The sequence below is a fragment of the Artemia sp. Qi Xiang Cuo genome, chromosome 19 (assembly GCF_049724085.1).
Source record: "Artemia sp. Qi Xiang Cuo chromosome 19, ASM4972408v1, whole genome shotgun sequence".
Lineage (NCBI taxonomy): Eukaryota > Metazoa > Arthropoda > Branchiopoda > Anostraca > Artemiidae > Artemia > Artemia sp. Qi Xiang Cuo.
The window spans coordinates 16059128-16075379 of NC_142812.1; the positions used below are offsets into that span (position 1 = coordinate 16059128).

Here is a 16252-nt window from a genome sequence, read left to right on the forward strand (position 1 = left end):
TCCTTTAAAAGAAAATTTCAAGGATTTCAAGACATTCAAGAAAAAAAACATGGTAACGATTCTTAAACATGCCTAGCAAATTGTGAAAAAAGGAACGGTGAGAAGCTGATTGAACGAATCCAAAGCCCCTCATAACTGAAAAAGCAGTAAAAATTTTAAACAAAAATCCGTCTTTTTAATAAAATTAACTACTTCTATGTCTAAACTGCGTTTTAGCTTATAACTCGCGCTTTAATCTCTCCTTGAAAGAAAATTTCAAGGATTTCAAGACATTCAAGAAAAAAAACATGGTAACGATTCTTAAACATGCCTAGCAAATTGTGAAAAAAGGAACGGTGAGAAGCTGATTGAACGAATCAAAAGCCCCTCATAACTGAAAAAGCAGTAAAAATTTTAAGCAAAAATCCGTCTTTTTAATAAAATTAACTACTTCTATGTCTAAACTTTGTTTTAGCTTATAACTCGCGCTTTAATCACTCCTTGAAAGAAAATTTCAAGGATTTCAAGACATTCAAGAAAAAAAACATGGTAACGATTCTTAAACATGCCTAGCAAATTGTGAAAAAAGGAACGGTGAGAAGCTGATTGAACGAATCCAAAGCCCCTCATAACTGAAAAAGCAGTAAAAATTTTAAGCGAAAATCAGTATTTTTATTAAAATTAACTACTTCTATGTCTAAACTGTGTTTTAGCTTATAACTCGCGCTTTAATCACTCCTTGAAGAGAAAATTTCAAGGATTTCAAGTCATTCAAGATAAAAAACATGGTAACGATTCTTAAACATGCCTAGCAAATTGTGAAAAATGGAACGGTGAGAAGCTGATTGAACGAATCCAAAGCCCGTCATAACTGAAAAAGCAGTAAAAATTTTAAACAAAAATCCGTCTTTTTAATAAAATTAACTACTTCTATGTCTAACCTGTTTTTTAGCTTATAACTCGCGCTTTAATCACTCCTTTAAAGAAAATTTCAAGGATTTCAAGACATTCAAGATAAAAAACAAGGTCACGATTCTTAAACATGCCAAGCAAATTGTGAAAATAGGAACGGTGAGAAGCTGATTGAACGAATCCAAAGCCCCTCATAACTGAAAAAGCAGTAAAAATTTTAAACAAAAATCCGTCTTTTTAATAAAATTAACTACTTCTATGTCTAAACTGTGTTTTAGCTTATAACTCGCGCTTTAATCACTCCTTGAAGAGAAAATTTCAAGGATTTCAAGACATTCAAGAAAAAAAACATGGTAACGATTCTTAAACATGCCTAGCAAATTGTGAAAAAAGGAACGGTGAGAAGCTGATTGAACGAACCCAAAGCCCCTCATAACTGAAAAAGCAGTAAAAATTTTAAGCAAAAATCCGTCTTTTTAATAAAATTAACTACTTCTATGTCTAAACTGTGTTTTAGCTTATAACTCGCGCTTTAATCACTCCTTGAAAAGAAAATTTCAATGATATCAAGAAATTCAATAAAAAAAAAACATGGTAACGATTCTTAAACATGCCTAGCAAATTGTGAAAAAAGGAACGGTGAGAAGCTGATTGAACGAATCCAAAGCCCCTCATAACTGAAAAAGCAGTAAAAATTTTAAACAAAAATCCGTCTTTTTAATAAAATTAACTACTTCTATGTCTAAACTGTGTTTTAGCTTATAACTCGCGCTTTAATCACTCCTTTAAAAGAAAATTTCAAGGATTTCAAGACATTCAAGAAAAAAAACATGGTAACGATTCTTAAACATGCCTAGCAAATTGTGAAAAAAGGAACGGTGAGAAGCTGATTTAACGAATCCAAAGCCCCTCATAACTGAAAAAGCAGTAAAAATTTTAAGCAAAAATCCGTCTTTTTATTAAAATTAACTACTTCTATGTCTAAACTGTGTTTTAGCTTATAACTCGCGCTTTAATCACTCCTTGAAAAGAAAATTTCAAGGATTTCAAGACATTCAAGAAAAAAACATGGTAACGATTCTTAAACATGCCTAGCAAATTGTGAAAAAAGGAACGGTGACAAGCTGATTGAACAAATCCAAAGCCCCTCATAACTGAAAAAGAAGTAAAAATTTTAAACAAAAATCCGTCTTTTTAATAAACTTAACTAATTCTATTTCTAAACTACGTTTTAGCTTATAATTCGCTTTAATCGCTCCTTTAAAAGGAAATTTCAAGGATTTCAAGACATTCAAGAAGAAAAAAAATGGTAAAGATTCTTAAACATGCCTAGCAAATTGTGAAAAAAGGAACGGTGACAAGCTGATTGAACGAATCCAAAGCCCCTCATAACTGAAAAATCAGTATAAATAGTAATAAAAAATCCGTCTTCCATACCAATAGTAAACTATTTAATGTACTGTGCATTTAACAACCGGTTTTGAAAGGCTGAAACCGGTTTTGACCCGGGTTTGAAAGGTAATTATGGCTACTCAAAGTCAGAGCATTTATTGAGAATTTAACATCTTTACTGAGAATTTAACGAAACAGAATTTATTTTTGCTTTATGTAATACAAGTTAAGTAATAAAAGTAATACTTTTGGAATAAATATTTGGAAGGAGTAAATATAACACGAAAGGATAATCGGTCTTTCTAAAAAGATGTTGTAGCTAAGTCAACAACTAATAATTTAAAGCGTTGAATAATTTAAATAATAAACAAATTAATGCATAGCTTAGATTTTTAGCTATTCCGTGATTATATACACTTCTTTCCAATTCCTATTTGTTAACAAGATGTTAGGGTTAGCTTTGACATAATGTTATTCATCAAACCACCGGATTTTCTCCCACTTTACTTTCGATTAATGGTTATGTTTTCTTTCTGCTACAGCAATCAGGAAAGACACACTTTCTAGATATTCATGATGATATAATTTTTTTTGCTCATTTTCTGCTGATTTTTCACATATGTTCTTTATTTGTAACTTAGCATCAGCGAGCAGGGTCTTATTTAGGATTTTTTTTTTTGGGGGGGGGGGCTTACAAAACTTTTAAAAACTCTTAAAAAATTCGTTTATATTTATTTTGCTAAGTTTTTACGAGTCAGACAAAAAGTTCGGTGGAGGGGGGTTTCAAACCCCCTAACCCCCCTCCCTGGGATACGGCCTAGTCAGCGAATATAAAAAATAGAAATTGAATATTTTTTCAATAAAAATGAATTCCTGGTTTTTCCTAATGTCTTAAGACGTATATAATTGGTCCAGTTAGTCAATTTTAAGAATCGGATTTTATTTTTAGTGCCCTTGGTACCTTGAGACAAATAAAAGCTGTCAATACTGTTCAATGGAGGACTTTAATTCTGACTGGTATATTTTTTTATTTATTTTGTGTTTTACCTGCATTTTATCTTCAGAGGTGTCTTGATTAGGCCCAGAGAACGATCCTTGTCTCCTTTTAAGTCTTGGTGACTCCAAAACATTTAAAAAGCTCGGTTCTCGATCAGAAAGTGTACCATTTAAATCAAGTACAGTCCGCTTGAGTCGAAGGGATCGATTTCCAAAATCATCTACATCCATGGCATCAGATTCTGAGCCACTTACAGAGCCAGAAAAGCCATGACTCTGCCTCCGACGAGCCAGCAACTCCTCTCTTTGCTTCCGCCTTGCTTGAGCTATAGCTTCTTGCTGTAATCGCTTCTGATTGTCGACTACTGCATGTTTTAATTTAGATAAAAAATTGAAAAAAACTTTGAAGCATTCTTCTAATTTGAATGTTTCTTTCTCTTCACAAAAAAATTCAGCAAGTTCACTCCGGATTTGATCGAGCATTTTTAAATCTTCCTTAAGCTCATTGACTTGTGTCTCAGCCAACTAGAAAAAAAAACTGATATTACAAAATATATATATATATTTTTTTTAAATCCTTGAAATCGTCGAACGTTTACTACCCTAATTTAATATTAGTTTTTATTTAATAATTGAATTTAATTAATTAAAATAACTAAACACAATAAATTAAGAATTAATTTTATTCAATTTTACTACTTTAATATTGATTAAAAAAAAAAAAAAAAAAAATGTTATACACTTCCGTCCCAAAAAGTATGCTATTATTCCATTGGCCTATTTTTGTGACATGTTTTTTTCAAGTCAAAAATATTGTTCCTTACATCTGAAAAAAACAATTAGCTTCAGCTTTCAAAAAACTTAGCCAACTAATGGTGACCGACAAGTCCAGAAAACCAAAGGAATTCGATTTCTGAAGAGAAATCGAAGTCATATTTTATATGCTTTTATTCAAATGTAAAAATAATTTTTTATGTCTTATACCCTTATAGAGTCAATTGAATTGGAAGCTCTGATTTATAACTATAATAGAAAAATTAAGGCTTTAAGCGAGTTTTTCCTTAGACACGACCTATCTTGATCGTTTTTCACAATGGAATGTGACAGTATGCCAATTTCAGAAAAAAAACGTTTTCTATACTTTTTTATAATAGAATATTGTATATAATACTAAAAAAAAATCGTCTGCAAAATCATGGTTAGACTATTGGGAGCTACAGTGATGAGTCATCACTCATCACTGATGACAGTGGTCAAATATGGCTCTGAAGCATGGGCGCTCCGAAAAGCGGATGAAGATTTGCTAGATGTTTTCCAGAGAAATTGCCTGCGGGTTGTTCTGGGTACCCGGCTGACTGACCGCATTTCAAACAGTAGGCTGTATGAAAAATGTGGTTCAATCCCGCTTTCTAGGGCTATAATGAAAGAAAGGTTGAGATGGCCATGGCACGTTCTGCGGTTGAAGGGTGACAGACTGCCGAAGTCCTTTTCGGTCAACCGTCTAGGGCTAAACGAAAAGCAGGTCGTCCTCGTCTGGGGTGGGAGGATGTCATAAAGAAAGATTTGAAGGAATGGGAACTTCCTGGGAGGTTGTAAGGAGAGAGGCTTTGAATAGATTGGGATGAAGGAGGAGCGTGCGTAGCTGTGCTTGCCTCAGGTGGCTTGGTGCTGCGGTGAGTTGTTAGCAGTAGTAGTATATAAAGTTATATCTTATATATTTATCTCTAAATTTAAAAAAAATCTTATGTCTTTATGCTCGTTTTCTCAATTATGTAAATTAATAGCTAAAACTCTAATTAATACTTACTATTATTACTAACAATTCACTGCAACACCTTAGGCCGCCTTAGGCCAACACAGATACGCACGCTCCTGCTCCATCTCAAACTATTCAAAGCCCCTCTCTTTACACGCTCCCACGATTTCCATTTCCCTTAAATCTTTCCTTACGACATCCTCCCACCCTATTCAGGGACGATCTGCTTTTCGTTTGGCCCTAGACGGTTGGCCGAGAAAGACAATCTTTGGCAATCTGCCATACTTCATCCGCAGAACGTTCCTTAACGATCTCAACCTTTATGTCATTATAGCCCTAGAAAGCGGGATTGAACCACCTTTTACGTACAGCTTACTGTTTGAGATACGGTCAAATTTATTCATTCATCGGAATCCACTGCAAATGCTACATCGTTTACTGGACTATAATATCCTCGACAGGCGCCACTCCTCAAGGTCACCCTGCAGAGCTGTTAGCACCAGGGGCTTAATTTGCTATGGGTCGGGGGGGGGGGGTCAACTGCTCTTCCCCAACCTCAGTTCCCCCCCCCCAGCTGAAATTTAGTTTCTTCTAAAATCTTGACAAAACTAAGATAAATCTGCAGAATTCAAGCATCAACAGAATCAGATCTGTTTTTTTCTTTTTAGTTTATATTTATCTTTATAGTACTTTTATAGTACTAAGTACCTTTATGGTACCCAATAGATTATTTTTTAGTTTTTCCTATCATTTTCACTTCGTTTTGAAAAATAGGCTCCAACTTTGCCCTCCCCCCCCCAGGATAGCCATAGAAAGCGGGATTGAACCACTTTTTACGTACAGCTTACTATTTGAGATACGGTCAAAATTATTCATTCATCAGAATCCACTGCAAATGCTACATCGTTTACTGGACTATAATATCCTCGACAGGTGCCACTCCTCAAGGTCACCCTGCAGAGCTGTTAGCACCAGGGGCGTAATTTCCTGTGGGTCGGGGGGGGGGGCCCGCAACTGCTCTTCCCCGAACTCAGTTTGTCCCCCACCCAGCTGAAATTTAGTTTCTTCCAAAATCTTGTCAAAACTAAGATAAATCTGCGTAATTCAAGCATCAACAGAATCAGATCTGTTTTTTTTTTCTTTAAGTTTATATTTATCTTTATAGTAATTTTATAGTACTAAGTACCTTTAGGGTACCAAATAGATTATTTTTTAGTTTTTGCTATCATTTTCACTTCATTTTGGAAAATAGGCTCCAGCTTTGCCCCCCCCCCCCCACCCCCAGGATTTTTATGAAATTATGCCACTGGTTAGCAGTCACAGCTTTGATTAGGAAAACTCACGAAAGGTGACCCTAATGCCACGCAAGCAGGATTTCCCTGTCAGGGAAAGGGACGGAAAAAGGAACTTATCACAGAGCGGAGACCTAAAACCATCTCACAGCACTTGAACAGCTCCAACGGCAACCTTTTATACCCACCCTATCCTCGTCAGGTTATGCGTCAGGGTTAATAACTATATTAAAACAAAATTACCTTTAAGAATTCATCCATCTGCTCTTTAATATCAGATCCAGTTGGCTGACTTTCAAGCTGCTTCGTTATCCTTGTTACTTTCAGATCAAGGGCAGCTACATCATTCTTCAGCTGATCAGTTGTAGCTTTTGTCGCTTCCTCTAACGCAGATAAATTATCAGCTACCTCCAGCAGCGACTTATCCTTCTTCTCTGCTTGCAGCGCCACGTAGTGGATTAAATTCATGCCAGGCTTATTTGCTCTAATATCAGTCAACTTTTGAAGGGACGCCAGCTTAACACCAGCAGCGTTGCCAGCATAGCCACCAGAGTTGAGAAAATTTCCGGCTAATACGACCATGTAAAGTAGCTCTCTTAATCGCTGATCTTCTTTTAGCTCTACAATTAATGAAAACAGCAAGCTATTAACGCAATTTGGCGCAAAATAACGTAGGTTGAAGAAGAAGAAACGTTTATAAGCAAAACTTATACAAAACAAAATAATAACTTCCGGTCCAGAAACAGTTTGCAGTTCATTCACTAGATCTGTCTCAGAGAGTTCATTAACTACTCTCTCAAGAGTTAATATAACTCTAAATTCACCATCATTTCTTTTGCAATTAGAAGACGAAGAAGATTTTGCCACCATGATTAGAAATTTAACTTACATTTAGCCAATATTAAAGAAGAAAATTTACAACCCAAGACATCAGATGAACCCAGTTAATGAACTCTCTCAGACAAATCTAGTGAATGAAGGATAAACTATTTGTGGACCGGAAGTTATTATTTGGTTCTGTATAAATATGTTTGTTTTAATTTTAATGCTTTAGTATTTCTGCTGATGATGATCGCTGTACATGTGGTCGAAATATCTAGACTTTTGTATCTATTTTCACTGTTTAATATATGGACTTATCCCCATTTGAACGTTTGTTTGTTCGATATAAAATACTAAAGTATATATGCAGAATACCATTATATATATATATATGTGTGTGTGTGTGTGTGTGTGTGTGTGTGTGTGTGTGTGTGTGTGTGTGTGTGTGTGTATGTATATATATATATATATATATATATATATATATATATATATATATATATATATATATATATATATATATATATATATATATATATATATATATATATATATATATATATATATATATATATATATATATATGTATATATATATATATATATATATATATATATAGGCATACACTATAGTAAATTATATAATTGTATTAATTATATTAATAAAAATTATATTAATTGTATAAAATTATACAGTTTTATTTGCTTTAGTTTCTAAGACTGAGTGTTCAGTAACGAATTGACTCTCTCACAAGCTTTTAATACCCTGGTTAAAAAAATAAGAAATTATAATAAAGATACAAACTTCAAAAGAGTATATCATAAGATTACAAAAGATGTCGAACAGATATCTAGGAATTACACAACGCACCCCACAGTTATCAACGGCACAGCGGCATATTACACGCCAGTGAGTGACGATTTGTCATAATTCACTGGACCTCACGGTAAACTGCAGAATTCGTCACGACTTGCGGCTCGTTGTCCCCACGGCTAAAGGATACACAGTTTACGCAGGGTATACGAGTAGTCCTTATTAGAAGGGTATGTAATAATTTTCTTTTTATATAGATCCGATTTCATCCCCTCTTTGTTTTAGCGTTCGTTCTCGAAGATTTTTTCTAGCAAAAATAATGACTATGATAAAAAAAGGTGAGAAATTTATGACTAAAATGCCCCCTAGTGATGGTAAGATAAGATATATTTCAAACATGAACTATCACTAGCCTTTAAAGGCTTGTGGACAGCTTGTGGGCCAAGCCTTAATATTCATCAAGTTTCTAGTAATGTTAATCGCTCGCTCAATAAAAAAAAATCATACAAGTCGTGACACATTTTATTACTTTTTAATATCATGATCGCATGACCGCCCAACACTTTCACTATAGTATTTAAAACTTTTTGTTTTTCTAGGTAGTAGGGGGAAAAATTACTTGTCACTTTTTAGGGCATTTGGAGATAAAACCACTTTTTTTTAAACCAGTCTTTTTAAATACTTTATTTTACTCTTTAGTAAATCTAGTAATGGATCAAAAAAATTTACAATCAAATCATGCAAACATTCGCAAGGACCTTTGTAGACCGACGCAAGGCCCTTTGTAGTCGAGAAGCGTCGTTATTCCGACAGAATTCGAAAAGACATTCTACACCAGCACGGTCAGTCAGTTTTTTATGCCAAAATCCAGCACTTTTCTCTCCTTTAAATAGCCAATAGCCATCATGATATAAAAAAGTATTTGTCCTCTCGGAGATCTGATCCCTCACCTCAACAGATGAAGTTAAACAAAAATGTGTAATACAAGATACACTAAACATAGCATAAATATTACCTTCGCCTGCAACAATCATTGCGTTGATAGCTGGTTCTAAGTAGGTGACATTAGCGGAGAATTCTTCTTTCAATAGCATTGCATCAATACGAAGACGATAGCTAGAATAGGAAAATATACATTTACCAGGGCCCTGTGGAATTTTTTGCAATATCTATCTATCTCATATATATATATATATATATATATATATATATATATATATATATATATATATATATATATATATATATATATATATATATATATATATATATATATATATATATATATATATATCATATATATATATATATATATATATATATATATATATGTATATATATATATATATATATATATATATATATATATATATATATATATATATATATATATATATATATATATATATATATATATATATATATATATATATATATATATATATATATATATATATATATATATATATATATATATATATATACGTATATATATATATATATATATATGTATATATATGTATATATATATATATATATATATATATATGTATATATATATATATATATATATATATATATATATATATATATATATATATATATATATATATATATATATATATATATATATCCTCTCTATTAGTGTTATGTCTGGTTATTGCACAATTGTACCTTAATTATCTTTTCTAGCATTTAAATATTAAGTATGAAATATTTTATATTAATTATAGCAATTTAATTTATAGTAATTTAATATTAAGTATGAAAATAAATAAAAAACATATAATTGTTAAAACTTTATAGCAAAAGCAAATTCATGGAAATGTCGAAAGATAGCCTGAAACCCCTCGAAGATGGTGTCAGACCGAAATAGAAACGACCCTATCAGAGTCGTCGCAGCCGAAAACCCGATTTAGGAGAATTACACTCCCCCGTAATTTAAGGCGTAAATTAAGACCCATTGAATATTGGTGATAACGGTCTGGTTATTCATAGTAAAGCATAAGGAGTAAAGCATAGTAAAGCATGTGGTAAATATAGGGGCATTAGCCTATTCTCTGTAGGTTGCAAATTACTTAGCACGAAGTGGGATTAGTTGCCCTCCAATCAATTTCGACTATTAAAAATGGCATCAACTCTTTCTATTTTCGACCGAATGAGCCCCTTTCGAAGTTCCTACGACAACTCCTTCGATACGAAGTGCCCTGGTCTAAACAACAACAACAACAAAAAATATTACTAATCACTTTCGACTATTAAAAAGGGCACTAGCCTTTGAATTTCCAATCGAATTAGCCTTTTTTGAAGTTTTTACGGTAACGCCTTCTATATAAACCTTATATGCGCCCAGGGCATAACTTAAAACCCTTGCCCTGAGAGTTGTGGGGGAGTGTCCTTCTCAAAAACTGATTTTATATCTGGAAATCAACTAGCCTACGCTAAACAAAATGGCTATCTCAAAATTTTGATTGGATGTGTTTGGATTTTTTTCAGTAAAGTGCAAATTATGTTCTGGCCTTGGGAATGCATAGGGATTAATTGCACACATTCCTAAATTCTTCGTATTTCAGTGGAAGGGAGGAGTTCAAACTCCAAAGTATTCTTTATATACTCTGCTGGACCAGCATGGGTCAATATCACTCCGAGCAGTACTTAACCGGAGTTTTATTTCAGGAAGGGGGGGGGCTCCTTCTGTGGTAATTGAACTCAGAAACGCCTGCCTTTCGCTATTAATCCCTAAGTGACATAAAAAACAGTGACATTTGTTTTGGTTTTGCTTCCTTATGTTTTGCATTTTTACATACACCGTAACAGACAATATATGCGTTTTCGATATACATATACAGGAATCTTCCGTTAGCATATATAAGCCCCTCATTAGACATACTGCAGTCAAGCAAGTCAGTATCTCTTTATTTATTTTTTTGTTCGATTCACTCCCCAAACAATGAGTAAGAAGTCACAGTCCCTGATGTGCTATTTAGCTTGTATCTATTATCAACTGCTAGGTATATATCAGAAGTCACATTTTTGCTGTTGTCGTATTCACTTTCAGTAACATTATCTAGGTTTAAAGAGCTAATAAGGGCTAAGGCAATGTCTCTTGTGTCGACTGGTGGAAGTCTAAATTAAACTCTCATAAGTTAAATCAAACAGTTCGTGATAACTAACAGTTCGTGGCTCAATTGTAACCGAAACTCTAAAAAATAGGAATTTTGATACCAATAGATACATCAAAATAATCAGATTTTTATGCTGATTTCAAATATATAGGTTTCATCAAGTTTAGTCTTACTCATCAATAGTTACGCGCCGGAGAAAATTTATCTTATTTTCGAAAAAAGGGGGAAACACCCTCTAAAAGTCTTAGAACCTTAAAAAAGCCATAGAACCTTAAAATACACCATCAGATTCAGTGTATCAGAGAACCCTACTGTAGAGGTTTCAAGCTCCTATCTGCAAAAATGTGGAATTTTTTATTTTTTGCCAGAAGAAAGATCACGGAAGCGTGTTTATTTGTTTTTTTTTGTTTTTGTTTTTTCCTTTTCCCGTGGGGTGATCGTATCGACCCAGTGGTCCTAGAATATCGCAGGAGCGCTCATTTGAACGGAAATTAAAAGTTATAGTGCCCTTTTTAAGTAACAAACAAAATGGAGGGCAACTAGGCCCCCTCCCATGCTCATTTTTCCCAAAGTCACCCGATCAAAATTTTGAGATAGCCCTTCTATTCAAAATGGTCGAAAATATAATAACTATGTCTTTGAGGATGATTAATCCCCCAACAGTCCCCAGGGGAAGGGCTGCAAGCTATGACCGATAGTATTGGTTATTGGGAAGCATACAGACATTTTCAGAGGGGATTTTTCTGGTAGTGAGGGGGGGGAGGGGAACGGATGTTACTTGGAAGGATCTTCCAATGGAGGAAGTTTTCATGGGAGAAGGAACATTGCCATGAAGGGGGCACCGGATTTCTCAGCATTATTTAAAAAAAAAACGATCAGGAATTAGGTAAAAAAAATAAATTTTTCAACTGAAAGTAAGGAGCACTTCAAAACTTAAAACGAACAGAAATTATTACGTATATGATTGGGTTTGCCCCCTAGTCTAACACGATCTTTACGCTAATTTTATTTTTTAGTAATTTCATAAGAGCTATTTATTCTAATTAACGGCCTTTGTGATTAAGAGGTCTATCATAAGGAATTGGAGCAAAATTCTAAGTTTAGCGTAAAGAGTGAGGCATTAATTAGGGGGTAAACCCCTTAATTTACCTACTAAAAATTTTTGAATATATAACATTGTTAACTAAGATAACCTCCAAATTACATGTATTTATTTCAATTGAAAACGTTCGCAAATAAAATTGTACAACTTTATAGGAAGCCATTTAACCAAAAAAAGTCAAATTAATATGCAAATTTCGTTTTGGTTATTCATTAACGGTGAGGCAAGTTCAAAGCTGGCTTAATTCAAAAACATTTAAAAACTAAATAAAAAAAAGTTATCTTTAACTGAAAGTAATGAGCGACGTTAAAACTTAAAACGGAAAGAAGCTATTACGTCTATGGAAGGGGGTGTCCCCGCCTCAACGCCTCGCTCTTTACACTAGTTTGACTCTGTCTCACAACTTTATTTTTTAAAACAATAAAAAACTTTAGCGTAAAGAGCGAGGCGCTGAGGAGGGGACAACCCCTTTCATATACGGAATAATTTCTGTTCGTTTTAAGTTTTAATGTCGCTCCTTACTTTCAGTTAAAAAAAACTTTTTTTTTTATTTAAATGGTGGTAATTCAAAATTGAACTGTCATTAATTCAAGTGAGATTGAAAGCATTGTGACATCTAATGCAGAATATTCCTTTTTTCTAGGCAGAAAAATAGGGAGAAATCCGACCTAGAGACGAGGAATTTTAGCAAAAATTGATATGAAAATAGGGAAAATTCAAATTGAAAAGTGGAAGAACTGAGTAGCTCGGTGATGACTAACGTGTTATAACACACTTTAGTATGGTGGCTTATACTTTTATAACTTTAATAAATCAAATAATATTAACATTTTGATTACTAAATATCAGTATATGTATATTAAACTGACAACGCACATTCATTTGTATTTTTCAGTAAAGTGCGAATTTTGTTCTGGCCTTGGGGAGCCATAGGGGTTTCGCGCCCAACTTAGGGTAATTTCTGCTCGTTTTGAGTTTGACTCGGTTATTTATTGTAATTTCTGTTCGTTTTTGGTTCCATTTACTTATCGATGCTGATATAGGTTAGTTTCACGCTTTTAGACTTCTTTATTTCATTTTTGCTAATTTTTGGTTTAACGGACTTCTTGTATTCTCTTTGAAAAACTTATTTCGAAGAAAAAGTTTTTTTTTAATTAATTTCTGTTCATTTTGTTCTTGCATTGTTTCTTCATGAGAAAAGAAAATAACTATTCAGACCTTTTCGTCTTTTAAATACTTTATAGTTTGGCCTGCTATTTATATGCAGGAGAAAGATTTTCAGCAATTTCTAACAACATTCACTCTTTTAAAAACTTGGACACAAATCGTAGTGTTTAATTTAGTTTCATACTTCCTCTAGTTAACCTGAATGGAAAACTTGATACCATTCGCAAAAAAATCTGTTTACTTTCTTTGATAGCTTGGATACATTTACGCTACTTTGATTTGGTTAAATTTTAAGAGAAGTTTGTAGCCCCGAAAGAGTTGAACATAAGAGAGTAGCCCCGTCTGTAGAAGAAGAGAGTAGCCCCGAAAGTTTGAACATAATACCCTCAGTCGTTCTTGGGATACTGCTGAGATGCCTTATTGAGAATTAGCATTTACACAATGCATTTTGATTTAATCTTAAGGCAACATCTAGTTTTTAAACATAATGGGCAAATAGGAGGGTGGGCGTGGGAGAGTGGGAGTGGGAGGATTAGTTACCCTACAATCACTTTCGACTATTAAAAAGGGCATCAGCCCTTTCAATTTTCAATCGAATGAGCCCTTTTCGAAGTTTCTACGACAACTCCTTCGATACGAAATGCCCTGGTATGGAAAAAAAAAATAATACATTCTGCCAACATCGTTCTTTACATAGACAGCACAATCGCGCTGCCTATGATTTATACAACAACTTTTATATAAACCTTATATGCCTCCAGGGCATAACTTACAATCCTTGCACTGAGGGCTCTGATGGGATTATCATCCTAAAAGACATAATTTCCAAAACTCTCTACTACGTTGAATAACATGGCTATCTCAAAATTTTTATTGGATGTGTTTGGGGAAATGGTCGGCACGCAAGGGGTGTTAGTTTCCCTCCAGCTGTTTTATAATACTGAAAAAGGAACTAGCCAATTCAATATCGAATTAAATGAGTCCTTTTTGAAGTTTCAAATACAAAGCTTTATATAAATAACATATAAGCCCCAAGGGCATAACTTACAACCCTTGCCCCGAGGGTTATGGGGGAGTCTCCTCCTCAAAAACATATTTTCTATCTGCAAATCAACTACGCCGAACAAAATGGCTATCTCAGAATTTAGATTGGATTTGTTTGGGGGAATGTGGGCGGGGGGGGGGGGAGGCTAGTTGCCCTCCAACCAATTTCGACTATTAAAAAGGACACTAGCCCTTTGGATTTCCAATCAACTTCTTCGATACGAAGTGCCCTGCTCTAAAGGAAAAAAATAATAAATAATACATTGTGCCAACATTTTTCTTATATGCCCTCAGGGCATAACTTAAAACCCTTGCCCCGAGGGTTATGTGGGAGTGTCTTCCACAAAAATATATATTCTATCTGGAAATCAACTACGCTGAACAAATGGCTATCTCAAAATTTTGACGGGATGTGTTTGGGGGAATTCGGGGGGTGGGGGTCTAGTTACCCTCCTATCACTTTTGACTATTAAAAAGGGCACTAGCCACTCCAATTTCCAATCGAATGAGCCCTTTTCGAAGTTTTTACGACAACTCCTTCGATACGAAGTGCCCTGGTATGGAGAAAAAAAAAATAATACATTGTGCCAACATCGTTCTTTACTTAGGCAGCGCTATTGCGCTGCCAATGATAGTGCAGCACACGTATCTCCTGAAAAGTTGCTTCTCTAGGGTATGATGTCATATTTGATGATTCCGTTACCTGATTTCCTGAAATCATTTTTAAGTTCTATTGAAGGTCACATTCATCGTTAATTTCTTACCATACTAGAAATAGTTTATGTACTTTAACCAGAATTAAACTAAATAATTTCTAAATATTTTTTAATTTCTCTAGATTTTTTAGTTTCTTTAAACTCGTTAGTATTTATTTATAGATGTTTAATTGCTTTTATATACTTTAATCAGAATTGATTTCAAGGGACTACAAATCATTTTAAGGTTCTTTCAGTAGCAGGCAATCACTTTTAAGTTCTTTAGTTATGGCAAATTTTCGTGTTTTTTGTTTTTTTTTAACGCGGGCTGTTTTCTTTGAATATTCAATTTTCGTTATTTTGCCTAATTCTGAATTACGTCTTTTCTGCTCCTTATCCTTTATCTTTACGTCAACTTACCTCGGGACAGCTATTAGCTGAAGAAGGAATTTTTCCGCGCTTCCTAGTCTATTGTGATCCCCGTCGAAAGATTTCAGAGCCTCCACTTCGTCGTTCGTCGGCAATATTTTTAACAGTCCTCTCAAACGCTCCGCTCCAATCTCGTCATGTGCTCCAGTCTTAATTAAGTGGAGTATTTGATCATTTGAGCTGGAAAAAGTATATACACTTATATAAACAAATTTTGCAGTAGGAAATATTAAAACTGTGACAAAATTCAATATTGCATAGTTCCTCAATACTACCGTCCATAGCGATAAATACATATCTTAACAAAACCTTGTTGTCGGGCAATCAGCACATATATTATACCCACCTGCTGCATGGAACAAAATTCAATATTGTATCGCTTAACATTGATTAAAACTACAGTGAAAGCTCGGTCTTATTCTATTAGCGAATATGGTTATGGACTCCTCAGTCTTTATAATATGCATACACTCCAAATTTCTAATACCTAGTTTGAAACACCCACTTTCCAGGGCTATAAGGAAAGAAGGGCTAAAACGGGTAGGCCCCGAATTACGGACGAAATATGACAGATTGCAAAAGATCTTTTTGCCCATCCGTTACACTTACGCTAATTTTAAAACCAAACTACCGCCAATGGAAATAAAAAGCATGCTTGTAAAAAAAGAATAAAATAAAATTAAATAGATAAAATTAAGATTGTTAATTAATTAAATTTAATAAAATTA

At 33.9% G+C, this 16252-nt stretch overlaps 1 protein-coding gene across 4 annotated transcripts in view; it reads right to left on the reverse strand.

Moving 5' to 3' along the window:
• Nucleotides 1-16252, reverse strand: part of form3 (FH2 domain-containing protein formin 3) — a 205438-nt gene that overhangs the window by 42647 nt on the left and 146539 nt on the right. For all 4 annotated transcript variants that reach the window (XM_089105464.1, XM_089105460.1, XM_089105462.1 and 1 more), the window contains exons 11-14: nucleotides 15516-15704; nucleotides 8978-9078; nucleotides 6571-6947; nucleotides 3331-3804 (exon numbers count right to left, since the gene is read on the reverse strand). In XM_089105464.1, coding sequence (XP_088961590.1) covers nucleotides 3331-3804; nucleotides 6571-6947; nucleotides 8978-9078; nucleotides 15516-15704 — 1141 coding nt within the window. The remainder of the gene's footprint in view (nucleotides 1-3330; nucleotides 3805-6570; nucleotides 6948-8977; nucleotides 9079-15515; nucleotides 15705-16252) is intronic.